Genomic DNA, 18,298 nt, shown 5'->3' with positions numbered 1-18,298 from the left:
GAGCAGCAGTTGGTGAATGCGCTTTTGACCTTTTCAACTTATTGTATTGGTATCTAGCCAAACAATTTGAGTTCATCTGTAGCGTGCGGCACTCAGGAAACAGGGGAATGACATGCATGCTGCTTCCTACCAAGAAATAAACTGCCCATTGTGGTAGAGTGAATGAGGCCTTTGCGGCTGATGGCCAGATGCCCCCTTGCACTGCGCAAGCACCGAGAGGAGCAAAGAAAACCTTAAAGGGCTTGAGAAGCTCAAACTAGAGGGAGGTACAGAAGAAAAAACTCCCTCTTTTTCCCCTGTAGGTCACAAGTAGATCCTCATGGTGTTTCGTCATGGATGAAAACCTGACCCCACTGCAGCAGCTGGTTTGACACTCACACCAGCAGAACCATCATTTTACCCCATGTAGTTTGGGGTCTTAGGCCTGAAAGCAGCAAATCAAAAGCTTCTCCAGGGCTGCTGAACACTGTGTGTCAGCTCCTCTGACTCTTCTGCAGTTTTGCTTCAGGCCCAATTTTCCTCCAGGGGTTTGTCTATTCCTCCCATCCCCTGAGGACCACAGACCTGGTCATGGTGTGCCATGGCCACAGCTCCAGTGTAAGCCTGACAGGAATGTCAGGTGGTAAAGTCACCATCAACAACTGAAATCTGTTTAAAAGGTTTTTCTCAAAAAAAGAAAAAAAGGTAATATTTTCATATCAAATTATAGTGTAGAGGAATGAAGGCAGTGGGTTGATTAGCATTGATACTATGCAGCTGTGGCCTTGCCTGGAAGGGAGTGGGTTGGTTGACATGGATGATGTGCAGCTGTAGCTCGTTCCAGCTAAGTAGTTAAATAGCCCTGAGGATGGTGGGAGGGGTGGCTGGATGGGGGAGCAGCAGTGTGGTTGGACTTCTGGATGGAGGAGAAGCAGCATGGACAGTAGAACTTGACCCAATGGTAAAAGCCTGTTGCAGCCTACTAGTTTGACTGTTGCAACAGCCAGTATGTAGGGACAGTTAAGGAGAGGCAAGGTGGGTGAGAGTAGGATTTTTTTTGTGCTTATGTGAGGATGCTAGGAAGACATGCAGTGGCTTTGTCCCAAAGATAACAAGAAGTTATTCCAGAGACCTGAATGTAAGTTCTTTCAATGTGGAGGAAAGGCAAATATAGAGCCCAGTTGCTCGGATATTGCACCAGCATATGTGTTTGCCCTAAAGATGGGGTAGTGTCAGATGGTAAAAAGACTGGAGGAAGTGGCATGCTGGCAATACCTGCCAATGCAACCACTCTAATTGATATGTCCCTTTGGTCTGGGACTTCTCTAAGCTCTGAGGGCCCACCGATACTCTTTGTGTCAGATGAAAAGAGCTGGTGAAAGTCTCACATGAATTCTGTGATGGTTGGACATGGAGCCCAAGTCTTAGTTTTGCCAGATTAGTGCCTGATCTTTCTTTCCTTTATGGCAGCCATAAGGAACAGACGGTGGAAGTGCTGGCTATTTCAAGCCAACCCTGGCTGTCTTTTGTATGTCCTCAAAAGCTGGGATCACTAAAAGCAGGTATTAAGAAGGCCACAGCTGCATATTATCAATGCTAGTCAACCCACTGCCTTCGTTCCTCTATGTTAAAATGCTCAAGAAAATATTTGAGTTCAGCTAAACTGAGGTAGATTTTCATGGACTTGTGTTTAAGTGACTGGAAAAATAGCATTTTTAGCTACTTGTGGCTTTACACATTGGCATGGTGGCATGTCTGAGGTCAGGTACCCACTGGCCCTAGTCATCATGACCATAGCTGCCAATGATCCCTTCCTTCAGACCTAGGAGGCACTGCTGCTACTGAGTGAAGATCCTTGGTGAGATGGAATTTAAATTTCTGTGCTAAAGAAAAAAACTTCTTTGCTGTGAGAGTGACCAGACTCTGCAGCAGTTGCCCAGAGAGGTTGTGGAGTCTCCATCTGTGCGGATACTCAAAACTTGTCTAGACGCTGCCCTGAGCAATCTGCTCCAGCAGACCCTGCTTGAGCAGGTTGTTGGGCTAGGTGATCTCCAGAGGCCCCATTCAACCTCAGCAGCTCTGTGATTTAAAATACCCATGTTTTTATTTTCACAAACCTGAGCTGCCCTTTTGGTGTAGATTCACGTTTCCAGTTGGATCTCTGCCCAATACCTGCTTACAGCCCTGGAGACTGTGCAGTAGCTTGGCAGAATCTTATCTCACAGGGTGGCCAGCTGCTTGCTTTTCCAACCTCCTTTCAAGATGTTCATAAATACAGCATTTGCTTTCTCCTGAGAGGGTTCTCTGCAGGTGGAACACCTACTTCCCATGTAGATCCTGGGGAAATGTTCTTGTCCACACAGAGAAGCTCCCGTTATGTACTTGTGGTACTGGAGTCACGATTTACAATACAAAACCTGTTTACAACTTGTATTCTGCTGTCCACCTTTTTCAAAGGCTTGTGTGGTGCATAGTCTTTACGCTGGTGTTCTGTACGAGGATGAATGTCGCATCCTTTCTTCCTTTTTGTCTCTTTCCCTGCTATCAAAGTCCTCAGTCCAGTGGCTACCATAGGCAATTCTCTACTTTTGAGTTATTTGGATTGCATAGTATGGGTAAACGAACGACACATGAATTTAAGCTAGTCTTTATGTCATATTTCTTCCTCTAAACCCTGTGGGACCAAAATCTCTCTCATAGGAAAAAGATATAAACCTGACCCACATTGAATCCCGACCTTCCCGTCTCAACAAAGATGAGTATGAATTCTTCATTAACTTGGAAGGCAAGAATGTCCCAGCGCTGGACAAGATCATCAAGTCCTTGAGAAATGATATTGGGGCAACAGTCCACGAGCTTTCACGAACAAAGAAGAAGGACACTGGTAAGGATACGTTGACAAGGATAACGTTGATAAGGAATATTTACATCACATACTTATGTTACTTCTTTTTCCTGTAGCAAAGGGGTTCCTCTTGGATCTGTATGGCTGCATTTTCCTCCCTCTGCCTATTCTGCCTATGTTGTAAGCTTTTGCATATGGAGACTTTCTCTCAGTGTAAACTGCCATGCTCCATCTTTTGCCATGCTTCTGACTAGGTCTTCTGGGAACTGGTGTTAACGGTGTTATGTTGTCACCTGCCGGGTTAGCTGGCAGCACTCGCAGTCTCCTAAAGACAGCCTTGTTGCAGTAGCTTGTTACACTATCTGCAGAAGTTAACAGGGATCAAAAGATGATTAGAGTTACAGGCTAAGGGCTCAACTTGTAAATCCCTAAGCAATGGTGCAGAAAATTGTAGGTACGTTTATTTTCTGCTCCCAGTCTCTGCTCTGTTTTAAAATAATAGGCAGCATTTATATATACAGCTTTTGGAAAGTCATGCAGGGTGGCAATTTTTATTCTTGATACACGTGTAACGTGAAGGAATAACAGGGGTGCAAGTGGGACACATATCACCATGTTTAATGTAGATAGGTAAGTTTATCAAACCCAATGACATGTTCCCTAAATCCCTGACTACCCTCCCAAAGCTGCTGGACCAGTAAGCACTGAAAGCTGCTGCAGAGCTTGTACACTTTTACCCTTTTTTTATGTTCTCTGCCCACATAGGAACTTGGAAGAAGAGAGTCAGTATCTCCATGTGGGATACACTACATCTGTCTAGTTACTGTCTGCCCTGATTAAAAAACCCCACATAAATTGGATAACAATTTAAAAGGGCAAGCAGTTTCAGAAGAATCTTCAGCTGCATGCATGTACTTGGCTTGTAGATCAATTCCCCTGAGAAATCCAGGCCTTGATCTGTCTCCTTTTCCCTCCCACCCTGTCCCCACAATAAATCTGTGTCTGTTCAGTACCCAGTATAGTCAGGCCTCTACAGTACCATTTTGTGGAAAAATGTCATCTATTGAAGACTTGCCTTTCACCTTCCTAAGGAGGGATGGCTCCCTGGAGTCCCTAGGGAGGTCACCAAGAGGGTGTCCTGGGAACAATTACAATGCCTGTGCACCGTTTGTCCCAGCTAGGGGACTGCCCTATCTTGAGCACTTCTCCCAGAGAACTCTCAGGTGAAAAGAAGCTCTATGTTAACTTTTAAGTGATACACAGACTCTGTGGACCCATCCAGACTTGCATAGTGAGTCCGTTCAGAGTCAGTCCACGTAAAGCCCGCACTGGCAGGTGAGTACATCACGATTGTGACAAGGCATCTTAGAAACAGATGTAAAATACTAAATCAGGAGATGGAGAGGAAAGTCCTGCAAGGGGTTATGTGGTCTGTCCCCTGGCAAAAGGCAGAACCAGCTAAATTACCATCTGCCCTGAGCAGTGGAGATATCCCAGGCTCCATGGCTCTGCACTGAGGGGCTGCCCTGTTCTGACCAGCCTCACTGAGAGCTGATGAATTCTCCCCCTGCCTGCCTTGGACACTGGGAACAGAAGATACTCTTCCTCTTTAGATCAGCCTTTTCAGTCTGTGGTGACAGTATGGTGCCCAGCCTCAGACTTCCCTTCTCAGGATGCCTGGTTTCTGGGCTTGTGGCTGTCTTGTTGCTTTTCTCTGGAGCGTCTCCAGTAAATTAGATAAAACTTAGATGTAATGATGAGCTATAAGGAGTCTACTGCTCTGGTGAGAAATTAATTAATGACTTATTAAACCAGTTGCTGTTCCCTTGCTGTTTATTTGATGGATCCTTCACACAAAGTCCAACTGCTTTCCAGGTTCTCCTTATTTAGGTAGGAACTGATGGTAAAGGATAGTGTAACAAAACAAAAAGTGATGGTGAAGTGCTCTCACAGTGCCTTCCCCCTTGTCATATGTCTCTGGGACCTCATAAATCACTCTGGCACAAAACTTGTGGCGTAGCAGAGGTGACAAGAGCCCAGTCCTGTGCAAGGCCTGGTATGGAGTGATGGCATCCTTGTGGGGCAGATGGATGGATTGCCCTCCTGCGTTCCCCAGGGCTGGCATGCCCCTGGATTTGCTTCCTGACTTTGCTGTTGTGGGCCCTGCCTGCTGCAGCCCTGTCCTTAAGGCACTCTTGCACATCTGGGCTGAGAGGAAAGGAGGAAAAATCTCATGGGGTGACTGTCCCCGCTGGTCTTCACTCTCTGTCACACAAGTACATGTAAGCACAATACCATCCATCTGTTTCTTTGCTTTTTGGGATTGCCGGTGCCTCTCACTCCTGTTATTGAAGCTAGAAAGACTCTGCCACCCACTTTGGTGGGAGCAGGAATACCTCTTCATTTCTGTAAGAATGTAATTCTGCCTTTGGAGGGAAATAAGGCAAGATTTTTTTGAGTTGTCCATGCTCCTAATTCTCAGAGATTTGCTGGAATTGAGGCTGCTCAGTACAGTGGTGGCTGCCTAGCATCCAGTCTGAGACAAACTTAAATGCCTCTTCAGATAACAGATGTGATTTTAATAGGATTTCAGACTTTAAATACTTTAGGTCTGGATCTTCCTCTTCCTTCCTAGGAACAACATAAAAGGACATGAATACCTTCCTGAGATCAGTGCTGGTAATCCTTTTACCATTTCCTTTGTGTCCTACCCATGACATTACATTTGAAAATGAAAAAGAAGGCGGCAGATACTCTTTGGAGTCAGTTGTCTCCATTCATGAGATGAAGGGACAAAAGGTTGATTAGGTGATTTATGATCACATCAAATCAAAGAGCTTCTCTTTTGGGGGCTTTTTATTTCCAGGAGAAAGCTAGCAAGGCTTGCTGTTACCTTTGCTTTTCTAATCATTACTAAGGAGTTATTAATAAACTTTATTATAAAGTTGTGTATAAGCATAGGCTGGAGTTGGATAGAGATACAGCTCTCAGTATCATCCAAGAAGGGCTTATGAATGAAATTCTGAGCTCACAGAAGTCAAAACCCCCATGGTCAGCTGCAGGATTAGGATTTCATTGAATGTTACTGTGTTGATCAAAGGGGTTTTGAGCTAGATTATCCTGTCAGTGCTGCAGAAAGAGGTTTGATCCCCTTCTGTCCGAGAGGATAACTTTTGTGTGTTTGTTAGTTTCAGTAATTCAGAAATAGTATAAAGTGGGAGCAACTTATTGCCAAGAAAAGAGAGGAAGATTTATTTTTCTTTTTGCCCTTTCCTTTTTTTCTTTTTTAATTTCAGCTTCTCTCATGAGTAGTAAGCGTTCAGTCAAACTGAAATCCCAAAGGAGCCATATTTTGAAAGGTCAAACAAGCCCTACTTAGGGGATGAACTGTGGGTGGAAAATTCTGGGCTGAGGCAGCTACAAGGGCAGAGTGAAATGGGAGCAGCCCGAGTAAGATTCTGTCCTTTATCAGTGATGGCACTAACAAATAACAGGCCTTGCAGTGCCTTTTAGGTCAGTTTGCCTTTCTAAATGTATCCTCCTGGCAAGTCTGGTCATAATCTTCAGATGCAGTTCTGTGAAATTTTATTCCTAGAACACAGAACTAGAGCAATATGCCCTCAGGGAGCAAAAATTCTCAGATATATGGTTTATAAGGACATTGTCACACTCTTCTCAGTGTGCAGGTAAAAGCTGGGAAGGTTTTCTCCTGGAGGTAGTCTGGGCTGCCATGGGAACAATAACTTTCATTGCTGCCTAAAGATGCTCTCAGCCCTTCCTTGCTAAGGGTTCACTTTGCTCATGTTCATGGTTTGAGAAAAAAACCTCTATTTTGCTCAGTTTCCTGTAGGATGCATCAGTGCTATTCTTGGGGCACTGCTTTGCAGACAGTCAGAGGAAATTTCTGTATTCTGCCCTTCTGTACCATTCAGTGTTAAACACGTGTGTATGTGCTTTATTGGTGAGGGATAAATGAATGGCTTCTTTTTCTTCTTTTTTTTTGTTCTTTTTTGTTTTGTTTGCTTGTTTTGTCTGGTCACTACCTGCTTTTAGAGTCCTTCCTCAGTTAAATGCAAAATGTAATTTTGGTTTCCCTTTGACACACCCAAATAGTTACGAACACCAGATTTGGATCAGCAGTGTAATTTTAGCTGACAGCAGGTCAGCAAAATGCTTTAAATCCAAAGGTAGTTTTAGAGCTTCAGATGAGATGGGCTAGCAACCACTGGGCTGAAAGCCCTTTGTAGAGATGGGAAAATTTGTTGTGAAAACACAGTGCATCTCTTCATGGTTCTTTTTGGAAACAAGCTGGGTATCTGCAGTCCACTTGGAGCCCATGAATAAAAAGAATCAAATATTATTTTGTTGCAGCATTAGGGAAATGCAGACAATTTATTGCATTTCTGAGACAGGCTGGGAGCTGAGGTTCTGTAGGGGCCTTGTTTGCTAAACCCTGAGGCTGGCCAAAGCATTTGGGACTGTTTAAAAAAGGACTAAACCTGGGCCTTGAACTGCTATAAATTGCATAGACCTGTCTTTGACCCTCCTCACAATGGTCCGAATGGAGGAGGTCTGCAGAAGTCCTCACTGCCCCTGCTTTGCTGCTTCTCATATAAATGGCTTATTAGCATTCTGCTAAGCGTTTGACCCCACGGTAATTTGGTCACCACTTGGGTGTCCAGCATGATCCCATAAATGCTGCTGTTTCACTTACAGACAAATCAATATTTATTACTAATCAGCCCACGTTTGCTCCTCAGACCTTCACAGAGGCCCAGTGTTGCAGCAGCTTGCCCTGGCGATTCATTAATGGCCGTGCAGGCAGACAGCGAGTCTGGCGAACAAGCTGGAGGAGGATGTTGCAAACAAAATATGGGATAGATTCAGCCAGGGGGTAATTTGATTTTATCTTTTAAATAGTTGCTAGGAGGGCTGGGGACAGCCTTCTGACACACCACAGCTAGGCAGAAGACCCAGTAGCCCTTTTGCACCCTGATCCTTGGTGTGAGGGCTGTATGGACCTGGTGCAGTGCCTGCCCTGGGGCTGTGCTCAGGACCTTTGAGTCTTGTTTCCATGAGAGCTGAGAAGGCTCAGGACTTTCCAGGACCTGACCTAACGTCAGCTGTGCTGGTGCAAATGGCACTAAGCACCCTTATGATTTTCCTTTCACAGTCTGCTCCTTTCATCCACATCTGCGAGCTCAGAGCTTCCCTCTCAGCCACTATTGGTGTCTGGGGGGACCTGGGAGGAGGGCACAGATCTGCTGAAAATGGGTCAGGTACCCATAGGGGCTGCATGCCTAGAAGATACGGAGCTGCTCCTGTGCAGGGGAAAAGCAAGCCACCCATCTCCATGCCCGGGACTGATACTGCATCAGCCCTGGTCTGTTCCAGAGCTTATCATGAGCTCTGCACTAAATGCTTTGGGGATCTTGACAATAACATGTATTTAATGAAAGTAAGCCCCTATTGTATATCTGATTTAGCTCCTCCTGAAGTTGTGATGATTGAAATCCTGCCCGCCTAGACTTTTCTGATTCAGGACAGCAAAGCCCTACAAATATCACTGCTGAAATCCACTGTGTACTTCAGCCCTTGCCAATCTGTCTGCACAGTCTGGACCCTTCAGGTCATGGTGCGTCCCTGAGAATAGCTGTTATTCATTCTAACACTGACAAATCCTTTGCTGTGGGGCTGCCAAGACACCTTTTTTTCCGGTGCCTAATCAAAAAAACATTTTTATCAGTGTGCCTCACCGCAAGCTGATACTGGGGAGTTTGAGGCACAAAACTGTGAAGCGATTCCCCCACTATCACACAAAGCTCAGTGGCAGAGCTGGAAGATAAACCCGGTGCCCAGCTGCCCATCTGGAAAATAGGGGCAAGATGGCTGGGTGTGCTCAGCCTCCACGTGGGGCAAGTGAGCAGCGGCTCCTCTCCAAGACTCACACACACCTTTTCCTACACCCTCTCTGACTGGTTGAACTCAAGGGGTTGGAGGTGCAGCAAGGTTGCAAACAGCGAGGGGAGAGAGTATCTCTGGAGAAAACAGGGAGCTAGCAGCACACCCAGCAAAAAAAAGTCATTCCGGGAAGGTCTTCCTGGGACTGCTGCTGCCACCTAGTGACTTGTTCAGGTCAGTGTTTCAGGGCAGAGCAGGAGGGTGCGCAGCTGGGAAAGCCGGGCGACCAGAGCCCCCTCCTGCCAGGCGGGAGGAGGGGGAGGCAGAGCCGCCGGGCCGGGGCTCTGCAGCCCGGGACCTGTCCCGGCCGGCAGCCACCAGCTGCCTGCTCCCCCTGGCCTGCCCGAAAAAAATCTGAGGGCTTCCAGCGGGAGCGTTGGGTGGAGCCAGCCTGCTGGAACTGGGGGGCTGAGCCGCGGCCACCCAAAGTGCGCCTGTAAAGCTGCTGGTTTTGCTCTGGCCCCTCTGTGCAGGTGCCTCGCAGGCGCCCAGCACCACAAGTGCCCTTCGTGGTGTTAGGCTCAGCAGAAAGCGAGGCTGAATAGTCCTGGAGACAGAGTGATCCTCTTATCCTGTAGGTGGTCCATCAGTCTGGGGATGAACTCCATCAGCAAGGCACTGCAGGGAGCTCATGCAGCAGCTGCAGGCTGGGGATCAGGTTCACTTGGCACAAAACCCAAAATCAAATGGGGAGGTATGGCTGAGTGGCAGTGCTCCCAGCTGAGCAGAGCCATGCAGGGGAATGAGCCATTTTCCAAGCACTGACTGAGCAAGTGACGGCCATTTCTGCAAGAAAATCACCAAATGAACTGCAAACATTTTATTCATAGAGACTGCTGAGAGGCCCTGGGCTTGGAGCAGCAGACCTTTGGGTAGTATTAGCCTTGAAGTCCATGTTGCTGACTTGTGCTTAGTGTGGGGACCATATGGGTTATAATTGCATGGCCTAGGCATGGGATAAAACCTTAGGTGGAGGTCTTGTGACCTTTCCTTACAAAAAGTATGGCAGAACTGGAAGGGGTGCAGACAGAAGTGATGAGAGTGCTCAAAGATAGCCCACGGTTTCTGTGTCTGAAATGCACAGGCAAAGCCTCAGCCAGGAAGATGGACAATAGATGGAGGCTCTGACACGGAGCTATAAAATCCTAGGTGGCCTGGAGAAGGGGAGTAACAGCAAAGGATGTTTGTATGCAGGAACTAATTAACATCAAATGAAATAATCAAGCTTAAAACACAAGGGAGTAATTTTCCATATCAGATGTAAAGAAATGATAGAGCTCAGTGCTGCGGAGTTTCCTGGAGGCAGATGCGTGCATGGGCTCAAAGAGCACTTGTATTTGTGAGAAGTTCATCACAGGCTACTAAATTCATGTCTGTAGCCTCTGACTCAGGCAGAAGGGAAGGGAAAAAGAAAAAGGTCAGGCAGCTAGGGTCAAAGGGCTGAAAATGTAAGAATGGGGCAACAGAAAGGAAACCCAAGCAAGCTGAACCTAGTAGCACTGGCAGCTTCCAAGATGTGCCCAGCTGCCAGTGGTACCTAGGCAAGAGACTGGAAAGGCTCCACGTTCCCTGTGCTCCCTCCACTGAGCTTCCCTCTCTCAGTGTTGCAGAGACCTGGGGTGGCCAGGCCCAGTCGTGCCTGCCAAGAGGGTCTCTGGCTTGGTATCCAACTGGATCCTCCTGGAAGAGATGGAAGAGGGGGCTGCAGCCTAGGACAGCCATTGCATGTGTGTGCCAGGTCTCGTGCTGTTGAGGGGACACGTGGCAGGGACTGCCTGGACCACTGGGTGAGTACACTTGTGGCTCCAGGAAGGAGGTCTGCCCTGGGATGACTGTTCCATGTACCTCATGAGCTGCAAAGAGCCTCTCCTCGTTGTGCAGTTGGCATGAAGACACTTGCCTTCTGCTTTCCCCTCCCTGAACACACTGAATTGGGAAAGACCTGTTATTCTTCCTTGCCCTCCAACTTATATCCTTCTATAAAGGGAGGGCCACACAGGCATTATATGCTTTGTAGTCAGTGTGGCCCCATTTCATATTCTGACTGCACTGTAGGCAGTGTTTACAGTATGTGAGTCACAAGGCAATAGAGAACCAGAACCAGAATATTAATGAAATGAATGCATTATTGTGTAAAGACTGCAGTAAACAATGCTAGCCTGAGGTATTAGGTGCCGTTTATAATTTTATTTCAGCATCCTAGCTTAAGTGAGGCCATCAAGGAGGTCTTAGAAAGAGATTTCCAGAGGGTCAAATAATCCTGTATCATTCTTGTGGGGTTTCTTGGTGTTCCTTTGAAATGGCTGATTCCACCTACTGTAAAAACAAGGATTCTCTAGAAAAATCCCTGCATTTTGGTAAGCCAAGAGACCAGAATAATAAACAGAAAATCATAAACATTACAAGCCAGGTCTGCGCTAAGGGCTACACTGTTCTGATGCTCTGTATTCTTCCAATAGTGCAAAATTCAAGATATCTTGCAAGGTTTGCTCTTGCCTCCTACTACAGGGAAAGGCCATTGCTGCCCGAAGAACTTAGTCCGTTGCGTATGTTTATTTATATTTATGATGAAAAGATGGAAAGATCAGAAGGCAGCCCCAAACCAAATAACGAAGCAGCACACCAGTCTCTGTTTCTCTTCTGTTTTGCAGTGCCATGGTTCCCAAGAAGTATCCAGGAGCTGGACAGGTTTGCCAATCAGATCCTAAGCTATGGAGCAGAATTGGATGCTGATCATCCTGTAAGAAACAGATCTGTATTTTTTTCAACATGTTTCTAGTTATTGGGACAGGTGTTTCTTTCATTTACATTTGAACTGCTTTAAGACAGATCTAGTAGACTGTCTCAGATGGTATAGGACAGGAAGAGTACCACATTTCTAGGGTTAGAATCAGCCCTATCTCAGGTTATGAAGTAAATCGGACCAAAGGTTGCTTTGATTTGAGCAAATATTAGGAGACCTTAGAAGTCATAGCAGTCATCAAAGCACAGTGCCACCACAAAGACACCTCTAGTTTTCCCAGGTGGCTCTGATGTGGTGACTTCAGACTTGTTTTGTGAATTACAAATTACAAAAATTACAGAAGGAACATATCATAGCCTGGAGACAGGAAGACTGTTTTTTTGATCCTTGATTACATACACACTACTGAGCTTAGTGTCTTGTTATGCGGTTGCTAAATCTGACATGATTCTTGTATGGTGAAACATAACAAAAGAAAAGGTCCTTGTTTCAAAAAGTTTGTGGTTTAAATGGTAGGGTCAGAAAGCTTCATTGGCTTAGCTGATAAAAAAAAATTATTCAGTGTTTTTTCAGCTCTTCCAGATACAAGAATACTTTCTGCCTCTATTCCCTCTCCAAGCAAACAACAACTTATTTTCATTTGTCAAAACACAGTGAGTTCCATGCAGTGCAACAGAAATTGCTGCTATTAGTTTAATTGGGATAGGGTGATTATAAATAAATTACATGCAGCACAACAAAAATTGCTGCTATTAGTTTAATTGAAATGGGGTGATTAGTCATTCACTACCTATTGCTTAATTCAAGATGTGTTATGTATCATGTACAATGATTCATGATGTTCAGTGTGGTCATTTGAAAGGCAGAATGAAAGGAGATACACTGAGTCAACGGCCCCCTTGTGTGTCATGTGGGAATAGCCCAAGATTGTATTTGAAACAAGAAACAAACAAACAAAAAAAGGTATTAAAAGGAATGAAGCATCTCTGCTCCAGTTCCTAGAATTAGTTAGTGAGCAGTTTATGCCTTGAAAAGGAAACCCAGCTGCTAGGGTAAATAGGTGTGACAGTATACAGAGCGCAGAAAAAGAGAAATTAAAGGAGCCCGTGTTTTTAGCAGTTAAGTGATATAGGATTTTATCACAAATACCTGTATGCCAGGTTAACCTTGGACAGTGCATCTGGCCAAAAGAGGCCGCTGGCTGCCTCCTTTTGACTTACACTCTTAGATCTCCATCTCACTTCAGCTGCCTCCTCTACTTGGTTGTGTTTCATGGCCCCAGTCCAGTTGTGCTGTGTACCCCTAAGAGATGCATTCATGAACTGCTGCAGTGCTCAGTGTGTTGCTGCTATTTGCCCTGCAGAAGTGTGTCCTAGCTTGGAAGGACACTTCTCTACTGCAGGTGGTGAAGGCACTTCTAGCCCTGAGGAACTTTTAGTCTAAATAGCAGGCACACTGGGATAGGAGAATAGTTATACGAGATGAAGATTTAGAGATTATATTTCTTATCCCTGGTTTTATTAGTAATTAGCTGCAAAGGTCAAGCTCCCAACTAAAAGGTCTATTAGACATTCCCTGTAGTAATCAAATCCATTCAAATGGTTGAATTTGTAGTGCAAATGGGGCTTTTGGCCTGCTAAGTTCCTACTGTTGTAGCAGTTTGAAAATGGGCACCTTTAAGCGTAAGTTCATGCTGAAAATCCACCTAAAAAGTCTGACTGAGTCGACGAGTGTGTTTTGAACATGTTTTAACTCTGCTCCTCTAAATCAGCCCAGCTGTACCATGAACTGCAACAAGCTTCAAGAGAAACCAGGACACAGTTTTCTGAGTGCTGTTAATTTAGTGTATTGCTCTTGCAGAAGCACCTTGTTGGTGCTGCAAATAAGAATGTTTCCCTTCATAGTAGCAAGCAGAAATGAGAAAATGAAAGGACTTGGTGGACACGAGGTGCTGGGAGGCTGTGGCTGAATGGCTGCTCTGGTGGCCCTGCAGACTGGGAAGGAGTGGTGCCCTGTTAGAATGGAGCCGGGCAGGATGGAGACAGCTTCCCCATTCACCCTCTTGCACTTCTTAGACTGCACCACCCGTGCCTGAGGGTGTTCAGTGAGAGGAAGCCTGTTCACCACCTGTGCATGGACTGACTATTGCTGTTTCTCTCCAGGGGTTCAAAGACCCTGTGTACCGGGCCCGGAGGAAGGAGTTTGCAGATATCGCCTACAACTACAGACAGTGAGTGCTCAGTGTGTGGGCAGAAAGCAAGCCCACATCTTCTGCCCTCTTCCTAGGGCTCTCACCCTGCTGGCAATCTTTGTTTTTCCACAAGCATCCTCCTGCTGTTGGCTTTTCTCTGCCATGTGTTTAAATCTTCCTGTTCATGCATTTATCCCCAAATCACAGTAAAACAAAAGTAAATTGTTCCAGGCACACGTTCAGAAGAGAACATTGCCTCCCTCCTTTCCGCACAACACCCCTCTTCCATGGCTTTGTTGTCTAATTGAGCAGCAGACTCTGTTGTTACTACAAAGACCTGAGCATTGAATAAAGCCTCTTCTGGCATTCTCCCCATTAAATCAGAGCTAGGGGATTAGTGCCTATCATTTACATTAAAGCAGGAGCTGCATACACTATTAAAATAATGAATAACTTATGGTTCTGATGCTAATCCAGAGCCTGATACTCTACTTTTATCATGTCTGACCCAGCTGCAATCAGCAATTTGGGCTCTCATTTCCCAAGAAAAATAAATTCAGTTAGAATAGGCTTGCTTGATTGCTTTCAATGATCAGATCTGGAGTAGATAAAATTCTGTTCCCAGAGCCACTCACATATTTATATCAGTTCTACTGGGCCTGATTCTTGCTGAGACTGGTAAAAATTGTGATTGCAAAGGATAAAGTAACATATGTTGTACATTTAGGGCTTCACTTTGCAAAGGATTGTGATGAAAAGAGAGTCCCTGAGCCAAAGAGCTAATAGTCTAATCACAAAATGAGAGACAAAATTGGACTGATGGAAAGTGAAAAAATTCAGGTGAAAAATGTTAGGAGTCCAGTTTATAGCTAGAAAATTTGGTTAAAACTTTGTGGCCAGATGTGGATGGATCTAATGTCCATTTTTAGGTATCCCACAGAAGATTTTCTTTCCTGCATAACGGATAGCAAATTCTGGTCTCTAGTTTGCAGGCTTTCACCAAATCCTATATAGAAATAAAACAAAAACCATGTTAACCACTCACTCTTCCCAACAGTCAAACTGAAACCATTATATTATGAGATGTAATTAATATTTAGCCTGCTATCCAGATCCTCAGACACATTAGAAACAGATCCTACACAGACGTGGACTTATGTCCCAAAAGCACCTTTTACGCAAACTTCTTGGACTTTCTGATTAGGTCTTTCAGTAACAGAGACATAAGTAGGGTGTGAAAGCCCATGTTTGGTCTTCTGGGGCTTGTGGCGAGAAGGCATGTGGTTTTTGTGACTTTGGGTGTTGATTCAGGAAGGCCCAGATGGACCTGTGGTGTCTTTGCCCTGGGTGCTACACCTGGTGGACAAGCCTTTCAGAGTCTACAGTTTGGAGGAGAGGTCAAGGGGGTGTCTCCAGCACAGGGGGGCAGAAAGGCAGAGAACTGGGCAGCAGAACAACCACAGTTATCAGGCTTCATGGGAATATCTGAAAAGGCAAAGGTGCTTAGCTTGTGAATGTGCTACCCAGCTACAAAGGTGAGATGGTCCTGTGGTTGCTTGTCTTACATTCTTCCTGTAATCAATTTCATCCACTACTGTGTCCCTCCTTTTGCACCTATTTTGTTCTCTTTCCTCCTGCTGTTTGCTTCTCTGCTTTGCCTTTGCTCTTTTGCTTTCTCTCCCAATACATTTACCCATTGTTTTTGTTGGATTTTTAATTTTGTTGACTTCTCTTTGCTTTTAGCTTGCCTTTTCCCTTTGCCTTCCTTTGCTTCTGGCCCTGTTGATCCTTGGAATTTTTTAATTGAAACTTGAAAGGTTTTTAAGTCATAGCTTCGCCCTGTAGCCCTGGAAGGTGGTTCAGGATTACTTAGGAGTGCTATAGGACCTATCCCCCAGCAATCCTAATAATTCAACATGATGTTTAAAGCTCCACAGATCAAGGAGGGCTGATACAGAGAGACAGAAAATGATAGTGCTCCGGAGGAGCTGCCCTGAGGCTCAAGGGAAAAACAAGGGAGTGGGAGATGGTGAGGTGTCATCAAGAGTTTGACAATGGATCTCTGGGGCTTGGAAAGCTCCAGCATTATTCCAGCAGTGATGTTAACCCTATTAAGTTACTTACAACCCTTTGATTTTTCAAAGCTGCTGGATTCACCTATGGCCCTATCATTATTGCTAAGGAATTGACTGTTCATGGGAGGCCAAACTACATTGCTTGTGGTTGTCTAATTCCTGCTAGCTTCAACATGATATAAGCACATGGAGGCCTGAGGGTGGGATTTGACTCAAAATTATTCATGGCATTATAAAAAGTCAAAGTGGCTGGAATCTGCATCTGTTACAGTATAAAGCACAGATAAGAATTTCTCTGCTCTTCCGAAAAACAATTTTCTGGAGCTGATGGTTTCCCTGTTGTAACAAGAACAATTAATGTAATGTGTATTAGAGCAAGAAATACAACAGCTGCTCCATATCTAGAAATACAAATAAATTGAAACCAACAGCCAGCAAATATTTTTAGAAGAACATCTTGATAAGGCAAATATTCACTAATTTATTTTTACCACAATGATGCAAGGAGTTGTCTAAAGTCCAGTATCTCAGTTGAGGTCAGTAAAGTCCTTCCCAGCCTGTGCTTAGGAGCAAGTGATGCTCCTTTTGCACCTGCATATCAGACCAAAGGCATCTCCCCACCCGCACCAGTAGCTCCTAGCCAGCCCATGTGAAGTTCCCAAATGTGATGATGGTGGCATAGGACATTTCCTCTGTTGCTCCTATGGAGGGTATCCATTTTCTTCCCAGTGGCCAACCTATTCCTCGAGTCACCTACACAGAAGAAGAAAAGAAAACATGGGGTACTGTCTTCAGGGAGCTGAAGAGTCTTTATCCAACTCATGCTTGTTATGAGCACAACCACGTATTCCCACTGCTGGAGAAGTACTGTGGCTACCGGGAGGACAACATTCCCCAGCTTGAAGATATTTCAAAATTTTTGCAGAGTAAGTTTGAAGCATATAAAAGAACCAGATCAAAGGAAAGGCCTCAGCTGTCAGTGGGGGTGGTGCTTCCAGAAATGGAAAAGCAGTCCCTGCTTTATCACAGACTCCCTATAGTACCCCTTCTAAAACTTCTGGGTGTACAATGGTACAGATGCTCAGATACTGTAATGGTGGTATACATGGGTAGAAAATTCCCTGCTCTTTCACAATTCAATTCTGTTTAACATGGGAGCATAGAAAATAATTAACAAATGTTTCCACTGTGAGGAGTCAGGATAAGGATAAATCAAGCACACTAGCTGTTTTTAAGATGATATTTTTTTGTCCCTTCAGCCTGCACTGGATTTCGCCTGCGTCCCGTTGCAGGCTTACTCTCCTCTCGGGATTTCTTGGCTGGGCTGGCATTCAGAGTATTCCACTCTACACAGTATATTCGCCATGCATCCAAACCCATGTACACACCAGAGCCGTAAGTACTTTGGCATAGAAAACATGTAAAGCTGAAGCAGACTAACAGCAGGGTCAGCCCAACTGATAATAGCCATGTGGGGAGCACTCCTGGGAACAGAGCTAATGGAGAGCAGCCACACGACTGCTGTCTTCTGAAAACATTTTCGGAAGATTTCTATTCTTTTTAATGAGATACATCCTCATCTGCAAGTTCTCATGGGGCGGATGAGACAGTTCTGCTACTGAAGGCATGTTTGCATGGTGGTGGGAATGCAAGAGAGCAGTGTGCAAAGGCATTTAGCTTAGCTATTAGCACCCAAATAGTGGTGTGGAATCTAGTGCAGGAATGACTCAACATGTTGCAAGCAAGCTTCTGGCAGTAAGATAGAGGAAGCCCAGATCATTGATTCCTTCTCTTTTTCTGTTTATGCTATAATGTTGCTCTCTGTCCCTGTCCATTGTCCTTTTCCTCTCGATGTTTTCAAAACAGTTTTCTTCCTCTGCTTCATATTGTTGCAATTCTTCCTCCCCTCCCTTACCATTTCTTTTCTTCCTACCCATTCCCACAACCTCCTTTTCCCCCTTCATTTTTCTATCCCTCATTCTTCTGGTTTTCCTCCCTGCTTCTGCTTGCCCCATTCTCATTCTGCACAAAGCCAGGCTGAAATGTCTCTCACAGACCCAGCCCTCCTGGGATCATCTTGTCCCTTTTCCATCTCACCAAATCGCTTCTCTGTCTTTGAAAAATCTAGCAGTCCCTAGGTGAGTTCTTCCCCAGACATGCCTCTCCTGCCACCAACTTCAGCTTGTGATGAAAATAGTCCTACCTGATGAAAAGCAAGTTCCACCTGTCAGTGGGAGGCTCTGGGCCATAACAGGGACTGGAGTTGAGCTCTTGAGGTACCTGTTGACACCATGGTGACTTGTTTGAATAGCCTGAGCTTCATCTAAAGAGATTTCTTGTCTTTAAGATGGAAAAGTCCATGTTCTCTTCAGTGGAGTGATTTCTTTCTCGGCTTTCCTGAGCTGGGCCTGCAGCTGAATGGATGGTTTTCTTCCATAAGGAAAAACAAATAATGTATCATCCTTCCTCTGAGGGATGTATCTTGATAAAAGCACTGAAAACCC

The 18,298-nt window shown here is 45.1% G+C and overlaps 1 protein-coding gene across 1 annotated transcript in view; it reads left to right on the top strand.

Annotated features, from left to right (window-relative positions):
- The window catches only part of PAH (phenylalanine hydroxylase), a gene marked incomplete at its 5' end in the record, with an annotated part of 51,584 nt that overhangs the window by 21,503 nt on the left and 11,783 nt on the right, over positions 1 to 18,298 (top strand). The window contains 5 exons of the mRNA XM_080391622.1: positions 2,680 to 2,863; positions 11,437 to 11,525; positions 13,691 to 13,758; positions 16,524 to 16,720; positions 17,054 to 17,189. Of these exons, the coding sequence (XP_080247748.1) occupies positions 2,680 to 2,863; positions 11,437 to 11,525; positions 13,691 to 13,758; positions 16,524 to 16,720; positions 17,054 to 17,189 (674 nt within the window). The remainder of the gene's footprint in view (positions 1 to 2,679; positions 2,864 to 11,436; positions 11,526 to 13,690; positions 13,759 to 16,523; positions 16,721 to 17,053; positions 17,190 to 18,298) is intronic.

Source organism: Falco punctatus (genome assembly GCF_963210335.1).
Source record: "Falco punctatus genome assembly, chromosome: 6".
In the NCBI taxonomy this organism is placed as follows: Eukaryota; Metazoa; Chordata; class Aves; order Falconiformes; family Falconidae; genus Falco; species Falco punctatus.
The sequence above is the reverse complement of the archived record's forward strand: the minus strand, read 5'-3'. Positions and strand labels throughout refer to the sequence as shown.